Below are 20,028 nucleotides of genomic sequence, written 5' to 3' on the forward strand. Positions count from 1 at the left end.
TATTCAGGGCTTCTTCCCTTTCCATATAAAGTTAATGATTAGTTTTTCCATCTCTTTGAAGAATGTTGTTGGTATTTGGATCGGGATTGCGTTGTATTTGTAAATTGCTTTGGGTAGAATTGAATTTTCACAATGTTGAGTCTCAAGGCAGACATTCTTTGCTAATTAAGCTATTGTTTGGTTTTGAGAAAAGTTCAGAGGATATTTTTGGTTTAAGGTTTAAAGATTATCTCAGGGCAAAAGCTTCAGGGTTTCATCTTCACTTAAGCTTAAGCTATTTTGTTACATTTGCCTCTCGTGAGTAAACAGTTAAATTAAGACTGCAAAGAGGATTTAGATAGGTCCTAGAGGACTAGAGAGGTTGGCCTTTTTTCTGTAGCTTGTGGAAGTCGCTGGATTTCACCCAACAAGTGACACAGAGTGCTGCTCAGTCATGGGGCCAGTGATGGATTAGACTGGGAAGTTATTGAAGTAATTCAAGTTGTCAAAAACCCAAATGCTTAGAGAAACACCAAAAATTAGCGTGGCAGAATGTATTTATTGTGAGTAAATATGATTCGAATTAGGCAGCATAAACATATCAGAAAGAGGCCTCAAAGAGGGGACTGTGAGAGCAGGTGATATAGGTCATTGTTATGTTAATTTCTCAAGGAGACAGCATCAAAGCACAGTGCAGGGTTTCAGAGTCAGTGGGTTATAGAAACAGAGTCACCAAGAACATTTTATACATCCTAAAACCCAGTCTCTAGTCAGACCCTGGAGTTCCTGCTTCTAGAAGTTGGCTGCAAATAGATAATTTTCCAAAAGAACCCAACGCCTAAGGCAAAAATTTCTCCACTAAGCTGCTTACTAGACTGTTGTTTGACTTTAAGGTGACTTGAGAGAACACCTTCCTTAAAGGCTTTAGGTTCAAAAGGACGCCTGAAGGCAAATGGCCTTGGTGGATCACCTCAATTCCGTGAACCCAGAAATCTGGATTCCAGGAGAATTAAAACAGTTTTGTCAAGGTGTTAGGACTTGAACTAGGGTAGTAGTGATGGAAGTTGAATGTAAATGATAAATGCAAGAAATACGGCAGATGTAAATGAACAACACAGTGTCTTTTGCAATTGTCAAGTTCTTTTAGTAAATACTGGTAGCCTTCAACAACTAAAGATTGATGAGAGCTGCATGTCTCCTCTCCTGATACTAGGTGATGTCCTATAATGGAGGCAAGCCTCAGATTGAATGCCAGTACACACCCACCCACTGCTGTTGAGTCGATTCCCAGTCATAGAGACCCCACAGGGTTTCCAAGGCTGTCAGTCTCTGGGGAAGCAGACTGCCACATCTTTCTCCTGCAGAGCCGCTGGTGGCTTTGAACCACTGACCTTTTGGTTAGCAGTCAATTGCTTTAACCACTGAGCCACCAGGGCTCCTTATTTTTTAGCAAGTAGGCACAAAAACAGCTATACAATTGTTCTGTAAATACGTTGAAGTCCTTTTTCTCTGTTGTTTTAGGCATCCTGAATGAAAAGTTTACTCTGAAGCAAACGTGACACTTGTATCATGTAACAGAATCCTCTTTTTTGTGGCAAAGGACGAAACATCTGTCTAGACTCAGGGAGCCATTCTGAGGCTATCAGTCAGCTAGACTCAGAAGATTTTTATACCACATTTATGCAAGGGCAGAGGTGCCTGTACAGTATTTTTAGTCAGACATGTATCTCTCATTTCCACAATGAAAAATTATTTCTAATCCTTTATGCTAATTATCGAACGTCTAGTGCAGACTTATATAGTGATATTTGAATCACTTGTGCATCCGACTCTGTAGTGAGGATTCCTGATTAGTCCCTTTCAAATACTAATTAACCACCCTGGAGTGTGCAGATTAAAGTTAACTTTCAAACGCATACATATCCCACTGAAGTAGTCTAAAGTATACTGAAAAGATAACAAGCATCAAAAAATGGCTTCAAGGTCACAAGGCAGAACATATTTGAGGTAGAAGATGAAACAGCACTGTTTTAATGAGGAGTCTTGTGGTGAGCCACAGAAAACAACTGTGGCAGATTTAAGCAGAAAAGAAATTAAAGGATAGTGGGTAGCTCAGGAGTTCCTGGGTGATGCAAATGGTTAAGCACTCAACTACTAGCTGAAAGGTTGGTGGTTCTAATCCACCCAGAGGTGCTTCAGAAGAAAGGCCTGGCGATCTGCTTCCGAAAGGTCATAGCCTTGAAAACCCCATGGAGCAGTTCTACTCTGCACACATGGGGTTGTCATAAGTTGGAATCAACGCTACAGCAACTAACGGTAGCTCAGAGAATTGCAGGAGATTGAGGCTTGGATCTACATGGCCAGAGATTACAACCAAAAACCAGGCAATAGAGCTGTTCCAGAGAGGACTCCATGGTTGCTGTTGCCAAGTACAGGCATTTTGTACCACTGACACCACTATACTAGATGCTGGATACCACCACAAGACCCACTCTCACTACTGTGGCAGGAGTTTATCTTGCGACACTCCTGCAGTTTCCCCAAGGAGCATGACTTTCTGTGCCTGCTTTTTTGAGTCACTAGATTCCAGCTGGTGCACATGATTGATTGAGCAAGTATTTGGCATTTCAACTTCAGTCACTAGGCTCTTAAGGTGGGGAATTCCCCAAACATGGAAGGGGGGTTCAAAACAAAACAAAACTGTATATATATATATATATATATATATATATAGAATGTTGTTGTTGTTGTTAGGTGCCAGAGTCGCTTCCGACTCATACTGACCCTGTGTACAACAGAACGAGACACTGCCTGGTCCCGCGCCGTCCTCACAATCCTTGCTATGTTTGAGCCCATTGTTGCAGCCACTGTGTCAATCCATCTCGTTGAGTGTCTTCCTCTGTTACACTGACCTTCTACTTTACCAAGCATGATGTCCTTCTCCAGGGACTGGTCCCTTCTGATAACATGTCCAAAGTATGTGAGATGAAGTCACACCATCCTTGCTTCTAAGAAGCCTTCTGGTTGTACTTCTTCCAAGACAGATTCGTTTGTTCTTCTGGCAGTCCATAGTATATTCAATAATCTTCTCCAACACCATAATTCAAATGAATTAATTCTTCTTCAGTCTTCCTTATTCATTGTCCAGCTTCATATGCATATGAGGCAATTTAAAATACCATGGCTTGGGTCAGGCAAACCTTAGCCCTCAAAGTAACATCTTTGCTTTTTAACGCTTTAAAGCGGTCTTTGGCAGCAGATTTGCCCAATGCAGTACGTCCTTTGATTTCTTCACTGCTGCTCTATAGGCATTGATTGTGGATACAAGTAAAATGAAATATATGGAATATATATGTATATATATTCAATGTAATTGAATTGGAAGTGATGACAATATGTAGAAATATCGAACAAGTAGTTGGAAATATGACATTGGTATTCCCCAGAGAGCCAAAGCTACAGATTTGAGAGTTTGGTAGTAGTGATCACATTTACAGTTAGCATGGAGTTTGGAAAAAATCTAACTCAAACTTTCATCTACATATGGGAATCTAGAATGGTTCATCCCTGTGGCTGTGCTGCCCACCCCACCCCTATCATTTGTTAAATGGAAAATTGCACTGATTAGGAGAAACAGGACAAATATAAAGATAACTCTAATACATGATAAGGAGCCCTGCTAGTGCAATGGTTAAGCGGTCAGCTGCTAACCGGAAGGTCGTTAGTTCAAACTTACCAGCCACTCTGCAGGAGAAATGACTTGGCAATATGCTCCTGTAAAGATTACAGACTAAGAAACCCTGTCACATGGTGTGGCTATGAGTCTGCATGGACTCTACTGGACTCAACAACAACAGTACAAGATTAAGTGGGAGGAGAGAAGAAAACTAGTGACTGTCGAGGGCCTATTATGTACTAAATATTTAAGTGCCAACTATGTATAACTACGGATCAGTTACTATGCGAGGATTACTTAATGCTAAACAAAACCAGGCAGTGTCTCTGCATTTGAGGAAATGAAAGCAGGCTGGGTGCAGAGAGCTAGGGGAGTCTGGTGGGAGGTCCAGTTGGAAGCAAAAAGGGGCCAGACTACACAACTTCTTGTCTATACCTAGAAAAGAATTTTGGAAAACCACCTAAGAGTTTTGAGGATTTCTTAGAGACATGAGCTCATTCAATCCTTACAACAATCCTGTAAGGTATGTATTATAAGCGTGCTATTTACATGTAAGGAACTGGGGCTCACAGAGGCTAACTGTCCTGCCTATGCAGTAGGAAATGATGGTGGGGTTAGAAGGCGCAGGCGGGCCGGCAGGGCTTCTTGGAGAGGAAAAGGAAGCTCAGACTTGAGTGGCCTACCCTATACTAACAAAAAAAAAAAAAAAAAAAATTATCACTGAATATTCACAACAACTTTGCAAGGAAGGTTTTGTTATTTTATTTTATAGCTGGAGAAACCGAGATTATACATAGATAGGAAGGCGAGGAACCAGGATTCAAATCCCAAGACTATCCCAGTTCTACAGCCATGATGAAACACTGCTTCCCAGTATCTTCTTCCGTGTATTCAGTGCGTTCAGAATACAAATGAGAATCGTCCCTAGAGACTGAAGGACCCTGAGGATAGGAGTCTGGTGAAAGTGTAAGAGTTGGGGTGGGAAGGGGGCATGGATGACCAAGGCTGGAGGAGCGAAGTGTTCTCCACGGAGTGAAGGCCCAGGTAGTGGATTAAAGGGAGACTTAATAAGAAAAGCAGGCTGGGCCCAGACGAGAAGGGCTCAGAAGGCGAGCCTGAGGGGCTTGGGCTTTAGCTAGTCAATGGGCACACAGCTATGTATTAAAAAGCAGCAAAGCCTCCGCAGTATTTACAGTCCACGTGGGGAAGTCCCGCCCATCCTGCCCCAGTTTCGGTCCAGCTGGAGGCAGCGGCCTGGACGTTTGATGAATACGGACAGCCTGATCCTTGCTTGTCTTTCCGCTCCTATTCCTCGCCCCTGATGCCAGGTCCCGGGAGCCAGCGGAGGCCTGGGGTCACCCAGCGGCGGGGTGGAGCCGCTCGCGCCCACGCACGGCCGGACGCACCTGGCTTCGCGGCCCAGCGGCTGGTTAGAGCGGGGAGGGAGGCCGTGATGAGGACCGGCCTCGGCAAGGAAGCGCACTAGGCAGTTTGGCCCCGGCAGCGTTCCGTACCGCTGCGGATTCGGCGGCGGGAACATGGCGGCCGCGGCAGTGCCGGTAACGGAGAAAGTTTCTAGCGAGACTGGCCTGTGCTAGTGCCCGTGGCCTCGGGACACTGATCCCCCTGGCGTGCCGTCTCCCCTCTCCGAGCCGCAGGCTCAGTCCCAAGGTCCCCCTTTACTCAGTTGGCCCCGGAATAGACTCCGAGGCTTGAGGAAGCGTTGGTGGTGGCGGCCGAGTCAGGTAGGGGGGCCACGGGGTGAACGGCCGTGCAGCGAGACCCTTGCACAGACACCGCCCAGGGCTCGGCTTGGTCCGGGCCCCAAGCTCCGCCCAGCTGGCCTCGGGGCGGGGGAAGGGATACCTGCCCCGAGAGAAGTTGACGGTGGGGGCGGAAGGATGTCGGGGCGCGTGCTTTATGCCCCAAGGTTCCCCTCTCAGCTTGGCGCCCCGTTGTGGTCGCTTCTCCCGTAGTACAGGGGGGTATCGAGGACAACCAGGCTGTATTTCAGGCCTCCCCACCTGTCCCTAGAAGGAGGGAGAATGGGAGAAAAATGGCTATTGCTGCGCTATTGCTGAGAGATTTAATATTTAAGGTGCCATTCTCCTCGTATAAGATGATCCCAGAAGTTATTATCTTGAGTTCAAGTAGAACTGAAGCAGTGGAATTTCCCGACCCTGGCTTCTCAGTATCTTTCAGCTTTTGCCACTTCCCCTAGATGGGACAGAAATAGTTTCTTAGTCGAAAGATGATGCAAATGATATGGTGTGGCTTGGACAACTTAGTGAGCCATTCCCTAGAGGTAGGGCACGGAATGAGACATTACTGGTTTGGAGGAATTTGGGTGAAGCTGTAACTGTGAAGGCTGGAGTAAGTCCGAGAGAGAAACAGCAACCACTCACTCATGGAATTTCCCATAGCTTTACTGTTTATTAGCTGTGGGATATTAGATGAGTTATTTATCCTCATTGTGCATTAATAATTGATAACTGAGAACCATTATTATTAAATGTACTTATTTCTGTATTAGTCTTTTATTTCTTCAAGTATTTGTTGAATGCCTGCTTCATGCCAGACTTTCTACTAGACCCTGGGAATTCAGCATTGAAGACAGACCCTCAGAGACCTTGTGATCTAGTGGGGGAGTGCAGGCATTAAACAAGTGATGATGAATATTTTGCTTTTATAGAGGAAGTAGGAGTCATATAATGAGTCAGGGGAGACCTCCCTAAAACAATAATTTCAGCTGAGACTTGAAGAGTAGGAGTAAGCCTGGTGTGAGAAGTAGCGTGGGGCCAGGTGGAGGGAAAGGAGTGTACCTAGAGAGGGAGTAGCATTTTTGCAGTTCAGAATTGCAGGTCAGTATGGCTGGAATACAAGTGTGAGAGGAAGAATGGTAAGAGATGAGGCAGGAGAGTTAGTGAGGTCAAAAGTGGAAGACTTTGTAAAGCATGTTAAGAGTTTAGACTTTATCACTCAGGGTGATGGGAAACCATTGGAGGACTTTACACAGCAGTGACGTGACAGATTTTGGTTTTAAAAAGAGCACTTCTTGCAGAAGGACAAGAGTGGATACAGGGAGACGTTCAAGCTGGAGATGGTGGCCAAAACTAGGATAATGACCTTGGTGATGAGAAGTAGAAACGTTTAAGAGGTGTTTAGGAAGTAGAATGAACAGGACTTGAGGATTAAATGCAGGAAGTGACAGAGAAGAGGGTTAGAGTAGTATATGAGGTTTCATGTCAGTTATTAGTTAATGTTTCCTGTATGTAGATTGACTCTTCTGTGCTCTATACAGACACACTTTTATCTGCCTCTCAAGTAATTTCCCATGGAAGAATCATAAATGATGGCAGACCAATTGAAAAGGATTGTAATGCTTGCTTTGGTCTCTGATTTAGGCTATTTGTCTTTTAAACAGTTCAGAGTGGGGAAAGACTTTTGTAAATTGGCCATTAAAAACAATTATTTTCCAAATTGTTTTTTGCTCATTAGAAGGTGGCATCATATATTCCATGATATAGATGTATCATACTTTATTATTTACACGTTTACATTTACTTTGTTTCCAGGTTTTTGCCTCTACAAAGAGTGCAGAACAGAGCCGTTGCCTTTATTCCTATTGGGTAAATTAATGTATGTGTGTAAATAGAGGGATAGTAATTGAAGACATGGAAGTAGATGAGATTGCTCAGAGAAAGTGTGTAGCGAGAGAAGAGCCTCGGCTTAGGAGCAAATATCCAAAGATAGGTTGAGAATGGAGAACCTGTAAGGAGACTGAGAAGGAGAGACTAATGAGTTAGAAAGAAAATCTCAAGACTAGTCCTTAGAAGCCAAGGGAAGCAAAGGTTTTAGAAGGTAGGAGGAGTTATTCTTTAAACAACCGTGTCAACGGTTGTTTGAAGAATGAGCAGAAAAGGAGTAAAAGGTGCCAGCTGGATTTAGGAATGTACAAGTCATTTCAGACCTTGACAGAGCAGTTTACCATTTTGTGTTGGGAACCACTGTTTAGTGGTTTGAGAAGTGAGTGGGTGAGAAGTGAAGCAGCCAAATATTAGCTGTCAAGAGAAGGATAGAAGATTGAACCTGGAAGAGGAGATGGGGATGAGGAAGTGTTGTGTTTGTTTCTGGGTTTTGTTTTTTTCTTTTTTGGATCGTTTCAAAAAAGAGATTTACAAATGTTTAAGTGCTAATGGATAAGAACTAGAGCAGAGGGAGAGTTTGAAGAGAAAGGAGGGAGAGTGAGGTTCTGGAGGAGGCAGAAGGGAAGGAGATACATAGTACGGCCAAAAGATTTTCCCTTAGATAGGAAAGGGACATCCTTCTTTCCTTGTATCAGGAAATGTTGGTAGAGGTGGATTTGTAGTGTTGGAAACTCAGGTTAACTCCCTTCTGATGACTCTGTAGGAGGCAAAGTCATTTGGTGAGAATGTGGTGGGAAGTGGGGTCGGGTGTGAGGAGAGGGAAAAGAGGTTTGAATAGCACGGAGAATGGTGAAGTGTTGACCAGGGAAACAAGAAGGATGCCTCATAAGTTTAGAGTGTTCAGTAGTCTGAACTAAGACGGTACCATCAGCCCTTTGAGGATATGTATTCCAACACGTTTGTTGAATGATTACATAACATACAGGAGTGATATTTTTAAAAGAATTCTGTGCACTACAGATTATCATTCTCACACTTAAGTAAAAGATAAACCAAACTATGCCAAAGGAAGACATTTTTTTAAAGAGTGTGGTATCTGGTGGCACAGTGGTTAAGAGCTCAGCTGCTAACTAAACGGTCGGCGGTTCGAATCCACCAGCCCCCCCTTGGTAACCCTATGGGGCAGTTCTGCTGTGTCCTAGAGGGTGGCCATGAGTCAGAATCGACTTGACAGCAATGGGTTTGGTTTTGAGTGTTTTGGTGTGGTATCTTTAGTAAGAAAATACTGAATGAAAATGCAATTGAGGAAAATCAATTAGAATACTTAGATAATTAGATTTAGCTTTAAAAATATGCTTGTTGAACTTATAGAAGTAGAGTTAGTAATGACACTTAGAACCCATCAGAGACCCTTAAGTTGATTCAATGACATTCTTCTCCAGCTTAGTGGGTAATTTAGGGTTAATTTCAAGGTTGTATGATTGTTGGGTCTTCCTTTTAGCATCCTGTTTTTAAGAAAGTATATATAAACTGATCACAGTTTCTTTTTGAATTTTTATCTGGTTGAGTTCTCCTGGGATATTCACTGTGACCATAGCTGTTATAATAGATCAGTTTTTCTGAAGCAGTATGCCAGAAAATTTTGAAGAATTATCTCATAGATAGCTAGATAATTTTTGAATAGTAATATTTTTTAAATAATATTTTGGTTTATCTTTTACTTAAGTGTGAGGAAATGATAATCTGGAGTGCACTGAATTTTTTTTTTAATATCACACCTATATCAACATTATCATGTTTTAAGTGTAACTCATGGACTTGCTTACCAGTATCAGTGTGTACTTAAGGTTGTAATAATTATCTGGGTCCTCTAACAGATAATCAGTGTGGTAAGTTGTTTGTTTTTTTGAGTAGAATTCTAAAGGTCTTAATTTACTTTATAATAACTATTGGTCAGCATTCCTGTTCCTGTATTTGGATTTTGACTGGCAAGTTCAGGAATTGGTTTGCTACAGAGAGATTAGATTTGGAAAGAAGGTTTGGTAAAGAAATTTATTATACTAGAGGTAAAAGTACAGGGAGAATTATGGTCAGCATTAGAGACTGAGTTAACTTTAATGCAATTAAACTTTACTTCTAGTAAGTTTATTAAACATTGTAAAGACTAAGAATTTATAGTATTTTAGAGCTACTTGTAAAAAAAGAGCCCTGGTGATGCAGTGGTTAAGAGCTCAGCTGCTAACCAAAAGGTCAGCAGTTCAAATCTACCAGCCACCCTTTGGAAGCTCTACAGGGCAGTTCTACTCTGTCCTATAAGGTTGCTATGAGATGACAACAGGTTTGGTTTGGGTTTTTTTTTTTTTTTTTTTGTGAAAAAGGATTTTAGGCAGGTAGTAATGGTCACTATTACTGTAAAATGGTGCTTTTCAAATTAGAAGTAATGATGAAGTTACTCATTCCATGTAAGAGCTGAGTAGATTTCAATCATGCCAGAGCCATCTGCTACAATCTAAGCTAAGTTCAACATCTCATATCTGCATGATGTTGGAAAACCAGATATTAGAATAAGAATGGATTAGGTGAATTCTTCGCCATGTCCAGAAGAACAGTTCCATTGATGGTGGTTTCATCATGCAGTCTTAGTATACGATGAGTAGAAGGCACATGCTCGTTTGGGTAAACTACCAAGTTTTTAAGCCAGAGGCACTTATCATTAAGATATATGCAAATGCAGATTTTAAATTGGGTTTCTGTATTTTTCACTTATTATTTTGTACAAGGAGGACGCATATGTGAGCTAAAATGTATAAAATGCACACTGAAATATGATTTTTCTTTTTTTTTTTTTTTAGATCATTATAAACAAAAATTCCACCTGAGAAAATGTTGAAATAGAAGTTACAGATACATCAGATTGGCTGGATGAAATACAAGCAGTTAATTTTTGTAACGTGGGGAGAAAGCCCAAATTGCCAGATTACATGTGTAAATCACTGCGTTACTGCTTTAGTCATTGTCTCTATTTAGCAATGACAAGACTGGAAGAAGTAAATAGAGAAGTGAACATGCATTCTTCAGTGCGGTACCTTGGCTATTTAGCCAGAATCAATTTATTGGTTGCTATATGCTTAGGTCTTTATTTAAGATGGGAAAAAACAGCAAATTCCTTAATTTTGGTCATTTTTATCCTTGGTCTTTTTGTTCTTGGAATTGCCAGCATACTTTATTATTATTTTTCAATGGAAGCAGCAAGTTTAAGTCTCTCCAATCTTTGGTTTGGATTCTTGCTTGGCCTCCTATGTTTTCTTGATAATTCATCCTTTAAAAACGATGTGAAAGAAGAATCAACCAAATATTTGCTTCTAACTTCCATTGTATTAAGGATATTATGTGCTTTGGTAGAGAGAATTTCTGGTTATGTCCGTCATCGACCGACCTTACTTACCACAGTTGAATTTCTGGAGCTTGTTGGATTTGCCATTGCCAGCACAACTATGTTGGTGGAGAAGTCTCTGAGTATCATTTTACTTGTTGTAGCTTTGGCCATGCTGATTATTGACCTGAGAATGAAGTCTTTCCTAGCGATTCCAAACTTAGTTATTTTTGGGGTCTTGTTGTTTTTCTCCTCATTGGAAACTCCCAAAAATCCAGTTGCTTTTGCATGTTTTTTTATTTGCCTGATAACGGATCCTTTCCTTGACATCTATTTTAGTGGACTTTCAGTAACTGAAAGGTGGAAACCCTTTTTGTACCGTGGAAGAATTTGCAGAAGACTTTCTGTCGTTTTCACTGGAATGATTGAGCTTACGTTTTTTATTCTTTCAGCATTTAAACTTAGAGACACTCATCTCTGGTATTTTGTAATACCAGGCTTTTCCATTTTTGGAATTTTCTGGATGATTTGCCATATTATTTTTCTTTTAACTCTTTGGGGATTCCATACCAAATTGAATGACTGCCATAAAGTATATTTTACCCACAGAGCAGATAACAATAGCCTTGATAGAATCATGGCATCCAAAGGGATGCGACATTTTTGCTTAATTTCTGAGCAGTTAATTTTCTTTAGTCTTCTTGCAACAGCGATTTTGGGAGCAGTTTCCTGGCAGGTAAGCTTATGGTTTGTTTATTGTGTTGATGCCTATGTTGTGTGATAAAGTGCTGGCTGCAAAAGTTGAGCCCTTAGAAATGTAATGTCAAGTTCCTAATTTCTAAAGGATATTCTTTTTTGGTGCTTATTTAATTTTGACCATAGAATTGAAGCACTGAATAAATGTTGACAGGATAATTTATTTTTATCTCAGACAAAGTGGAACCAAAATGATAGGAATACTCAGCATGTGACATGTCCCCCATCTCCTGATTGATCATTGGTGAAACACTCATATATCAAAGATCCTTAGAACATTAGCATTTGAAGGGTACTTACAGGTTGTACTCTAAGCCTTTCATTTTATGAATAGGAAACTGAAAGCCAGACAAGACATATCTGGAGTCAGTAGTACTAGCCAGAACCAGGTTGTCTAGTTTCTGTCTAGTCCACGGGTTTCCCCTCTATAGCACATTTTTTTATGTAGCCATTTCTTTGAAGATGATAGATAGATGAACTTGCTCAAATGCAAGTTCAAATTGAAGCTGAAGAAAATTAGAACAAGTCCACGAGAGCCAAAGTATGACCTTAAGTATATCCAACCTGAATTTAGAGACCATCTCAAGAATAGATTTGATGCATTGAACACTAATGGCTGAACATCAGACGAGTTGGTTATGGGATGACATCAAGGACATTAAAAAGACAGGAAAGAAAGAAAAGACCAAAATGGATGTCAGAAGAGACTCTGCAACTTGCTCTTGCACCTAGCGTAGCTAAAGTGAGTGGAAGAAGTGATGAAGTCAAAGAGCTAAACGGAAGATTTCAAAGGGATGCTTGAGAAGACAAAGTAAAGTATTGTAATGACATGTGCAAAGACCTGGAGTTAGAAAACCAAAAGGGAAGAACGTGCTCAACACTTCACAAGCTGAGAGAAAATTCAAGCCTCAAGTTGCAATATTGAAGGATTCTATGGGCAAAACATTGAATGACGCAGGAAGCATCGAAAAAAGATGGAAGGAATACACTGTACCAAAAAGAATTGGTTGACATTCAGTTATTTCAGGAGGTAGTATATGATCAAGAACTGATAGTATTGAAGAAAGAATTCTAAGCTGCACTGAAGGCAGTGATGAAACTGAGGCTCCAGGCATTGACGGAATACCAATTGAGATGTTTCAGCGTCCGGATGCAGCACTGGAGGTGCTTATTTGTCTATGCCAAGAAAGTTGGAAGACAGCTACCTGGCCACCCAACCAGAAGAGATCCATATTCATGCCTATTCCAAAGAAAGGTGATCCAACAGAATGCAGAAATTATTGAAATATTAATATCACACAAAAGTAAAATTTTGCTAAAGATCATTCAAAAACAGTTGCAGCCGTACATCAACAGGGAACTGCCAGAAATTCAAGCTGAATTCAGAAGAGGATGTGGAACGAGGGATATCATTGCAGATGTCAGATGGATCCTGGCTGAAAGCAGAGAATACCAGAAAGATGTTTACCTGTGTTTTATTGACTATACAAAGGCATCTGACTGTGTAGATCATAATATGGATACCATTGCGAAGAATGGGAATTCCAGAACACTTAACTGTGCTCGTGAGGAACCCATACTTAGACCAAGAGGCAATCATTTGAACAGAACAAGGGGATACTGCGTAGTGTGCGTCAGGGTTGTATCCTTTCACCATACTTATTCAATCTGTACGCTGAACAAATAATCAGAGAAGCTGGATTACATGAAGAAGAACGGCATCAGGATAGGAGGAAGACTCATTAACAACCTGTGATTGCAGATGACACAACCTTGCTTGCCGAAAGTGAAGAGGACTTGAAGCACTTACTGATGAAGATCATAGACTGCAGCCTTCAGTATGGATTACACCTCAACATTAAACAGAAATCTTCACAACTGTACCAACAAGCAGCATCATAATAAATGGAGAAAAGATTGACGTTGTCAAGGATTTCATTTTACTTGGATCCGTAGTCAACGCCCATGGAAGCAGCAGTCAAGAAATCGACGCATTGCATTGGGCAAATCTGCTGTAAAAGACATCTCTAGAGTGTTAAAAAGCAAAGGTGTCACCTTGAAGACTAAGGTGCGCCTGATCCAAGCCATGGTATTTTCAGTCGCCTCATATGCATACGAAAGCTGAACGATGAATAAGGAAGACCAAAGAAGAATTGATATATTTGAATTATGATGTTGGGAAAGAAAATTGAATATACCATGGACTGCCAGAGAACGAGTAAATCTGTCTTGGAAGAAGTACAACCAGAATGCTCCTTAGAAGCAAGGATGGTGAGACTTCATTTCACATACTTTGGACATGTTATCGGGAGGGACCAGTCCCTGGAGAAGGACATCATACTTGGTAGAGGGTCAGCTAAAAAGAGGAAGACTCTCAATGAGATGAATTGACACAGTGGCTGCAACAATGGGCTCAGACATAGCAAGGATCTTGAGGATGGCACAGGACCTGGCACTGTTTTGTTCTATTGTATGTAGGGTCATTGTGAGTTGGAACCAACTCAATGGCACCTAACAACAACAACAACAACAACATATAGTTATTAGATGTATTTAAAAAAAAAAATTCTTGCTGTTGATTCACAGCCATGGTGACCCCATGTGTTGCATATGAGGGTCTTAATTACAGATCAGAAAAAATATTTTTTACAATAATTTGCTGCCCACAGTATGTCAGAATAGTCTTGTTTAGATGAAGACATAGAAAGTGTAGGGTTGTAGTTTGTATCTACAGTGTTAACCAAGTCTTCCATTTGAACGTTTATTGGCTAGGCACTATATTCCAGGCACTGTAGTAAGTGCTGAGGATCTAAAGAAGAATAAGAAATTTAATGTCTCTGGCTTTAAAGAAGTCACAGTCTTTAGTTGGAGGGGGAAGAGGGTAGACATGTAAACAAACAGTTGTGATTACGTTGTGACCAATGCTATCATTTGAGTACAACAGGGTGGGATGATCAGCTCTGCTTGTTGCAGTCTCTGCTTTGCATGTTTGTTGCTGCAGACAGTCTCTAGATGTGAATGCTTGAAGGGAGATGTGGGGGACTTTCCTGGCCATGGTCCTTTTTAGTCATTTTGGGCTGGGACAGGGAGGCTGTGTGGAAGTCAATCAAATGATGAAAACACCTTGGGTGTTGCCTGAGTATATCTTCCTCACTGTGTTCTACTTGCCAGTGCTAGGGACTGTCAGAATTATAATTGATGATGATGATGTCGGAAACTATCAAGAGCTCTCCTTCCTCTCCACTGCCACCCCTTAGCTCGTTTCCCAGCCCCAAGTACTTTTTCCTTTTCCGTGTCACCTCATTCACGCCCAACTCCTTTCCAGTCACCAAATCCTATTAACCAAATACTTTCTAAGTCACCAAATTATTTTTCTTTTATGCCAGTGGCCTTCAAATAGGGTACACTTAACACTGGAGGTACACAAAAGCTTTCCATGTCAGTAAAGATGGTTTTAAGGGAATCAGTTTCCAGATCCTCACCTTCCATCCTACCCTTTTCTAAAACAGATCAACTTTAGAAAGTTCCTTAATCTTGGTATGGAGTGGTATCTCATTGTTTTAATTTTCATGTCTGTAATGCCTAATGGTGTTGAGATCTTTTAATGTGAGTTTTAGCCATTCACATATCTTCATTGTTGAAGTATCCAAACTTTTTGCCCATTTTAAAATTTGGGTTATTTGTCTTCTTATTATTAAGTTTTAAGTTTATGTGATACTCTGGATAAAACTTTTTTTTATCAGATATATGATTTAGAAATGTTATCTCCCTGTCTGTAACTTATCTTTTTATTTTCTAATGGTGCCTTTCAAGGAATGAAAGTTTTTAGTTTTATGAAGTCCAATTTATCAACTTTTTCCTTTATGGATTGGGCTTTAGTATCATATCTAAAGTATCTTTGCTTAACCCTAAGTGTCAAAAATTTTTATCCTATGTTTTCTTCAAAAAGTTTTATCACTTTTGTTCTTATATGTAACTGTGTGATCCAGTTTGAGTTGATTTTTGTGTATAGTATGAGGTAAGCATCTGCTTTAATTTGTTTTGTGTTTGCACATGGATGTGTAATTGTTCCAGCACCATTTATTGGAAAGACTATTCTTTCCCCTAAAGAATTGCATTGGCATCTTTGTCCAAAATCAATTAAGTATAAATGTAAGGTTTTATTTCTGAGTTATCTATTCTGTTCCATTGATCTTTATGTCTGTCCTTATGCCAGTACCACACTGTCTGGATTTCTGTAGCTTTATAGTAAGTTTTGACATCAAGAAATGTTAAGACCGCCAACTCTGTTCTTTTTCAAAGTTGTTTTGGCTATTCTGGGTCTTGGGATTTTCACATACATTTTAGGTTCAGTTTGTCCCTTTCTAGGGGAAAAAAACATTGCTGCTATTTTGATAGGGATTGTGTTAAATCCATAGATTAATTTGGAAGCAGTTCCCATCTCCATTTATTTAGATCTTCTTTAATTTTTCTCAGCAATGTTTTGTCATTTCAGTGTACAGGTCTTTTTTTTTTAAATTTATTCTTGAGGAATCGACTCAATGGCAGTGGGTTTTGGTTTATTCCTTTTTAAAAAATATTATTGTGAATGCAATTGTTTTCTCAATTTTATCTTCAGATTTTTGGCTGCTGATATATAGAAATACAGTTGACTTTTATTGATCTGGTATTCTACAACCTTGCTAAACCTGCTTATTAGTTTTAGTAGTTTTTCCACAATTTCTTAGGATTTCCTACATATATATATGTCATCTGCAAGTAAATACAGTTTTATGATGATGATTGTTATGGATTGAATTGTGTCTGCCAATTGTAAATCCTAGCCTCTATGCCTGTAGGTATAATCCCATTTGGGAATGGGTTGTCTTGTTATATTAATGAGGCAGGATTAGTGTAGGTTTGTCTTGAGTCAATCTCTTTTGAGATGTAAAAGAGATTAAACAAGCAAACCAGCAGGCAGAGATGGAGGAAGATAGAGTCAGGCCACCTGGAGATCTCCAGGGAACCAGGAAGAAGAGACAAGGACCTTCTCCTAGAGCCAACAGAGAGAGAAAGCCTTCCCCTAGAGCCAGTGCTCTGAATTTGGACTTCTAGCCTCATAAACTGTGAGAAAATGAATTTCTGTCTGTTAAAGCCATCTACTTGTGGTATTTCTGTTATAGCAGCACTAGATAACTAAGACAATGACAATGTCGGAAACTCTAGCAAGAGCTGTCCTTCTCCTCTCTCTCCCTTTTTTTTTAAATCTGTATGCTATTAAGTTCTTTTTCTTGCCATATTACACTGGCTGGAATCTTCAGTACAGTGTTGAATTAGAGAAGTGAGAGGAGATATTGTTGCTTTGTTACCCATCTTAAGGAGAAAGTATTAAGTTTTTCACTGTTACATATGATGTTAGCTACAGCTGTTTCGTACATGCTTTTTGTCAGGTGGAGGAATTTCCCTTATTTTCATAGTTTTTTGAGAATTTCTTGAGTATTTGATTTTGTCAAATGCTTTTTCTGCATCTGTTGACATGATCATGTGGTTTTTGTCCTTTATTAATAATGGTATGTTACATTAATAGATTTTTTTGGATGTTAAACCAACTGCATTTGTAAGATAAATTCCATCTGGTCATGGTGTATAATCCTTTTTACATGTTGCTAGATTTGGTTTCTTAATGTTTTATTAAAGATTTTTACATCTGTGTTCATGACATTTTCTTATCTTGTTATGTCTTATTTGTAGCTTTGATATCAGGGTAATACTAGCCTCATAGAGTGAGTTTAGGAAGTTTTCCATCTTATATTTTTGGGAACAGTTTTTGTAGGATTGGTATTCTGTCTTCCTTAAATTATTGTTAGAATTCATAAGTGAAGCCATATGCATATGGGCCTCTATTTGTGGGAAGATTTGCAATTATTAATTGAATTTTTTTACTTGTTATAAATCTATTAGTTTTTCTATTTATTTTTTAGTCAATTTTGGTAATTTGTGTCTTTCAGGAAATTATCCATTTCATTTTAGTTGAATTATCTGTTGGCATAAAGTTATTCTTAATATTCTTTCATAATACTTCATTTATGTAGGTTCTGTTTCATTTCTGACTTTATTATTTTGTGTCTTCTTATTTTCTTGGTCCATCTAGGTAAAGATTTTTCAATTTTGTTGATCTTTTCTAAGACCCAATTTGTATTAATTGATTTTCTTTTTCCCCCTTCTCTTTCTGTTTCATTGATTTCTGTTGTTGTTAGGTGCCATCAAGTTGATTTAGACTCATAACGAGTAGAACTCATAAGAGTAGAACTGTCCCATAGGTTTTATAGGCTATAGTCTTTATGGAAGCAGATTGCCAGGTCTTTCTCCTACAGAGCTGTTGGGTGGGTTCAAACTGCCAACCTTTTGGTTAGCAGCCCAGTGCTTAACTGTTGTACCACCAGGACTTCATTGCTTTCTACTGTGATGTGGTGTTTATTATGTCCTTTCTTTTGCTTACTTTGGGTTTGATTTGCTCTCTTTTTTTTGAGGTAGAAGCCTAGATTATTGATTTTAGATTATTCTTCCTTTCTAATATAAGCTTTTAAAGCTATAATTTTTCTCTAATTACTGCTTTAGCTGCATCCTATAAATTTTGATATGTTGTGTTTCATTTTCATTCACTTCAAAATATTTTTTAATTTCCCTTGTAATTTGTTTTACTCATGGTTTATTTAGAAGTATGTTGTGTAATTTCCTAATATTTGGGGATTCCCCACATTTCTTCCGGTTGTTCTTATAATTTAATTCCATGTGGTTGGAGAACATGGTTTATATGATTTCAGTCATTTTGTGAGTTTCCATGTGTCAAGTTTTGTGACTTGCATATGTCAATGTCTTGTTTGCTTTTCATCAATTTCTAGAGCCTTGGAATGGTTGTTTGGCTATATTGTCCAGTTTTATTTGTTTTTGCAGGGAGAGGATTTTCCAGCTTTTTCATGTTGCCATAATTGAAAGTGCATTGTGCATTATTAATTTTAATATTATCAAATTGTCTTTCAGAGTGACTGTACCAACTTACCGTCCCACCAGTTGTACATGAGTACCTCCATTTCCCTACATGCCTGTCAACGCTTAAAATTATCTTTAAATAGTCTACCTTTAGGTTTTTTTTTAATTGCAGTAAAATATATATAAGATAAAATTTGCCATTTTAACCATTTTTTGAAAATTGTATTGAAAACATACTTAACGAACCATATGCTATCTCAACAGTTTCTACATGTGCAATTCAGTGACGTTGATTACATTCTTCAAGCTGTGCAGTCATTCTCACCTTTTCTGCATCATTCCACCACCATTAACATAAACTCAGTGCACCCTGAGCAAAAACTCCTCCTTCTCCCCTCGTTTTCACCCCTGGTAACCACTAATAATTTTTGGTTTCTGTATATTTACTTATTTCATGAGTGATATCATACATCATTTGTCCTTTTGAGACTGACTTATTTGGCTCAGCATGATATTTTCAAGGCTTATGCATGTTGTGGTATGCATCAGGACTTCGTTTCTCTTTATGGTATTCCATTGTGTGTATATGCCACATTTTGCTTATCTATTTGTCTGTTGATGGGTATTTCAATTGTTCCTATATTTTGGCTATTGTGAAAAGTACTGCAATGAACATTCGTATACAGGTTTCTGTTTGTGTTCCTGCCTTTACTTCTTCTAAGTATGTATGCTACCTAGGACTGGGATTGCTGGGTCATATGGTAGTTCTGTGTTCAACTGTTTGAGGAACTGCCAAACTGTTTTCACAGGAGCTGCACCATTTTACATTTCCCACCATTAATGGATAAAGGTTCTAGTTTCTCTACAACCTCACCAATATATGTTGTTTTCTGTTTTTTTATTTTTTATTATTGGCATTGTGATAGGGATGAGGTGATATCTCATTGTAGTTTTGATTTGCATCTCTCTAATGTGTGAATATTTGGAGTCTGGTGGCGCAGGGGTTAAGAGCGGCTCCTTGCAAAAGCCATGGGGCCGTTCTACTCTTATAGGGTCGCTGGTCACTATGAGTCCAAGTCAACTCCACCAGAATGGGTTTGGATTTCTGGAAACCGTGGTGGCATAGTGGTTAAGAGTTCGGCTGCTGACCAAAAGGTCAGCAGTTCGAATCCACCAGCTGCTCCGTGGAAACCCTGTGGGGCAGTTCCACTCTGTCCTAAGGGGTTGCTATGACTCAGAATTGACTCGACAGCAATGGATTTTGGGGTTTAATGGCTAATAGGAGCCCAGGTGGTGTGGTGGTTAAGAGAGTGGCTGCTAACCAAAAGGTCAGCAGTTGAAATCCACCAGCTGCTCCTTGGAAACTCTATGGGACAGTTCTACTCTATCCTACAGGGTACCTATGAGTCGAAATTGACTCAGTGGCAATGGGTTTGGTTACAGGTAACGGCTAATGACGTTGAGCATCTTTTCATGTACTTGTTGGCCATTTGAATATCCTCTTTGGTGAAAATGTCTGTTCAAGTCCTTTGCCTGTTTTTTGATTGGGTTGTTTGTCTTTTTGTTTTGAAGTTGGGAAGGTTTTTTTTAATAAATTTTTGGATAGACCCTTATAAGATATATGGTTT

The 20,028-nt window shown here is 39.6% G+C and overlaps 1 protein-coding gene across 3 annotated transcripts in view; it reads left to right on the forward strand.

The window, feature by feature from the left end:
- Positions 1–3,811: 3,811 nt before the first annotated feature.
- The window catches only part of TMEM168 (transmembrane protein 168), a 51,281-nt gene continuing 35,064 nt past the window's right edge, over positions 3,812–20,028 (forward strand). The window contains exons 1-2 of one of the 3 annotated variants that reach the window (XM_023737026.1): positions 3,812–4,178; positions 10,155–11,411. In XM_023737026.1, coding sequence (XP_023592794.1) covers positions 10,284–11,411 — 1,128 coding nt within the window. In that variant the 5' untranslated portion in view covers positions 3,812–4,178; positions 10,155–10,283. Of the gene's footprint in view, positions 4,179–4,918; positions 5,215–5,238; positions 5,401–10,154; positions 11,412–20,028 lie in introns of those variants that run through there. The other 2 variants (XM_023737028.1, XM_023737027.1) reach the window with 2 other exon arrangements.

Source organism: Trichechus manatus, unplaced genomic scaffold, assembly GCF_000243295.1.
Source record: "Trichechus manatus latirostris isolate Lorelei unplaced genomic scaffold, TriManLat1.0 scaffold00096, whole genome shotgun sequence".
NCBI lineage: Eukaryota > Metazoa > Chordata > Mammalia > Sirenia > Trichechidae > Trichechus > Trichechus manatus.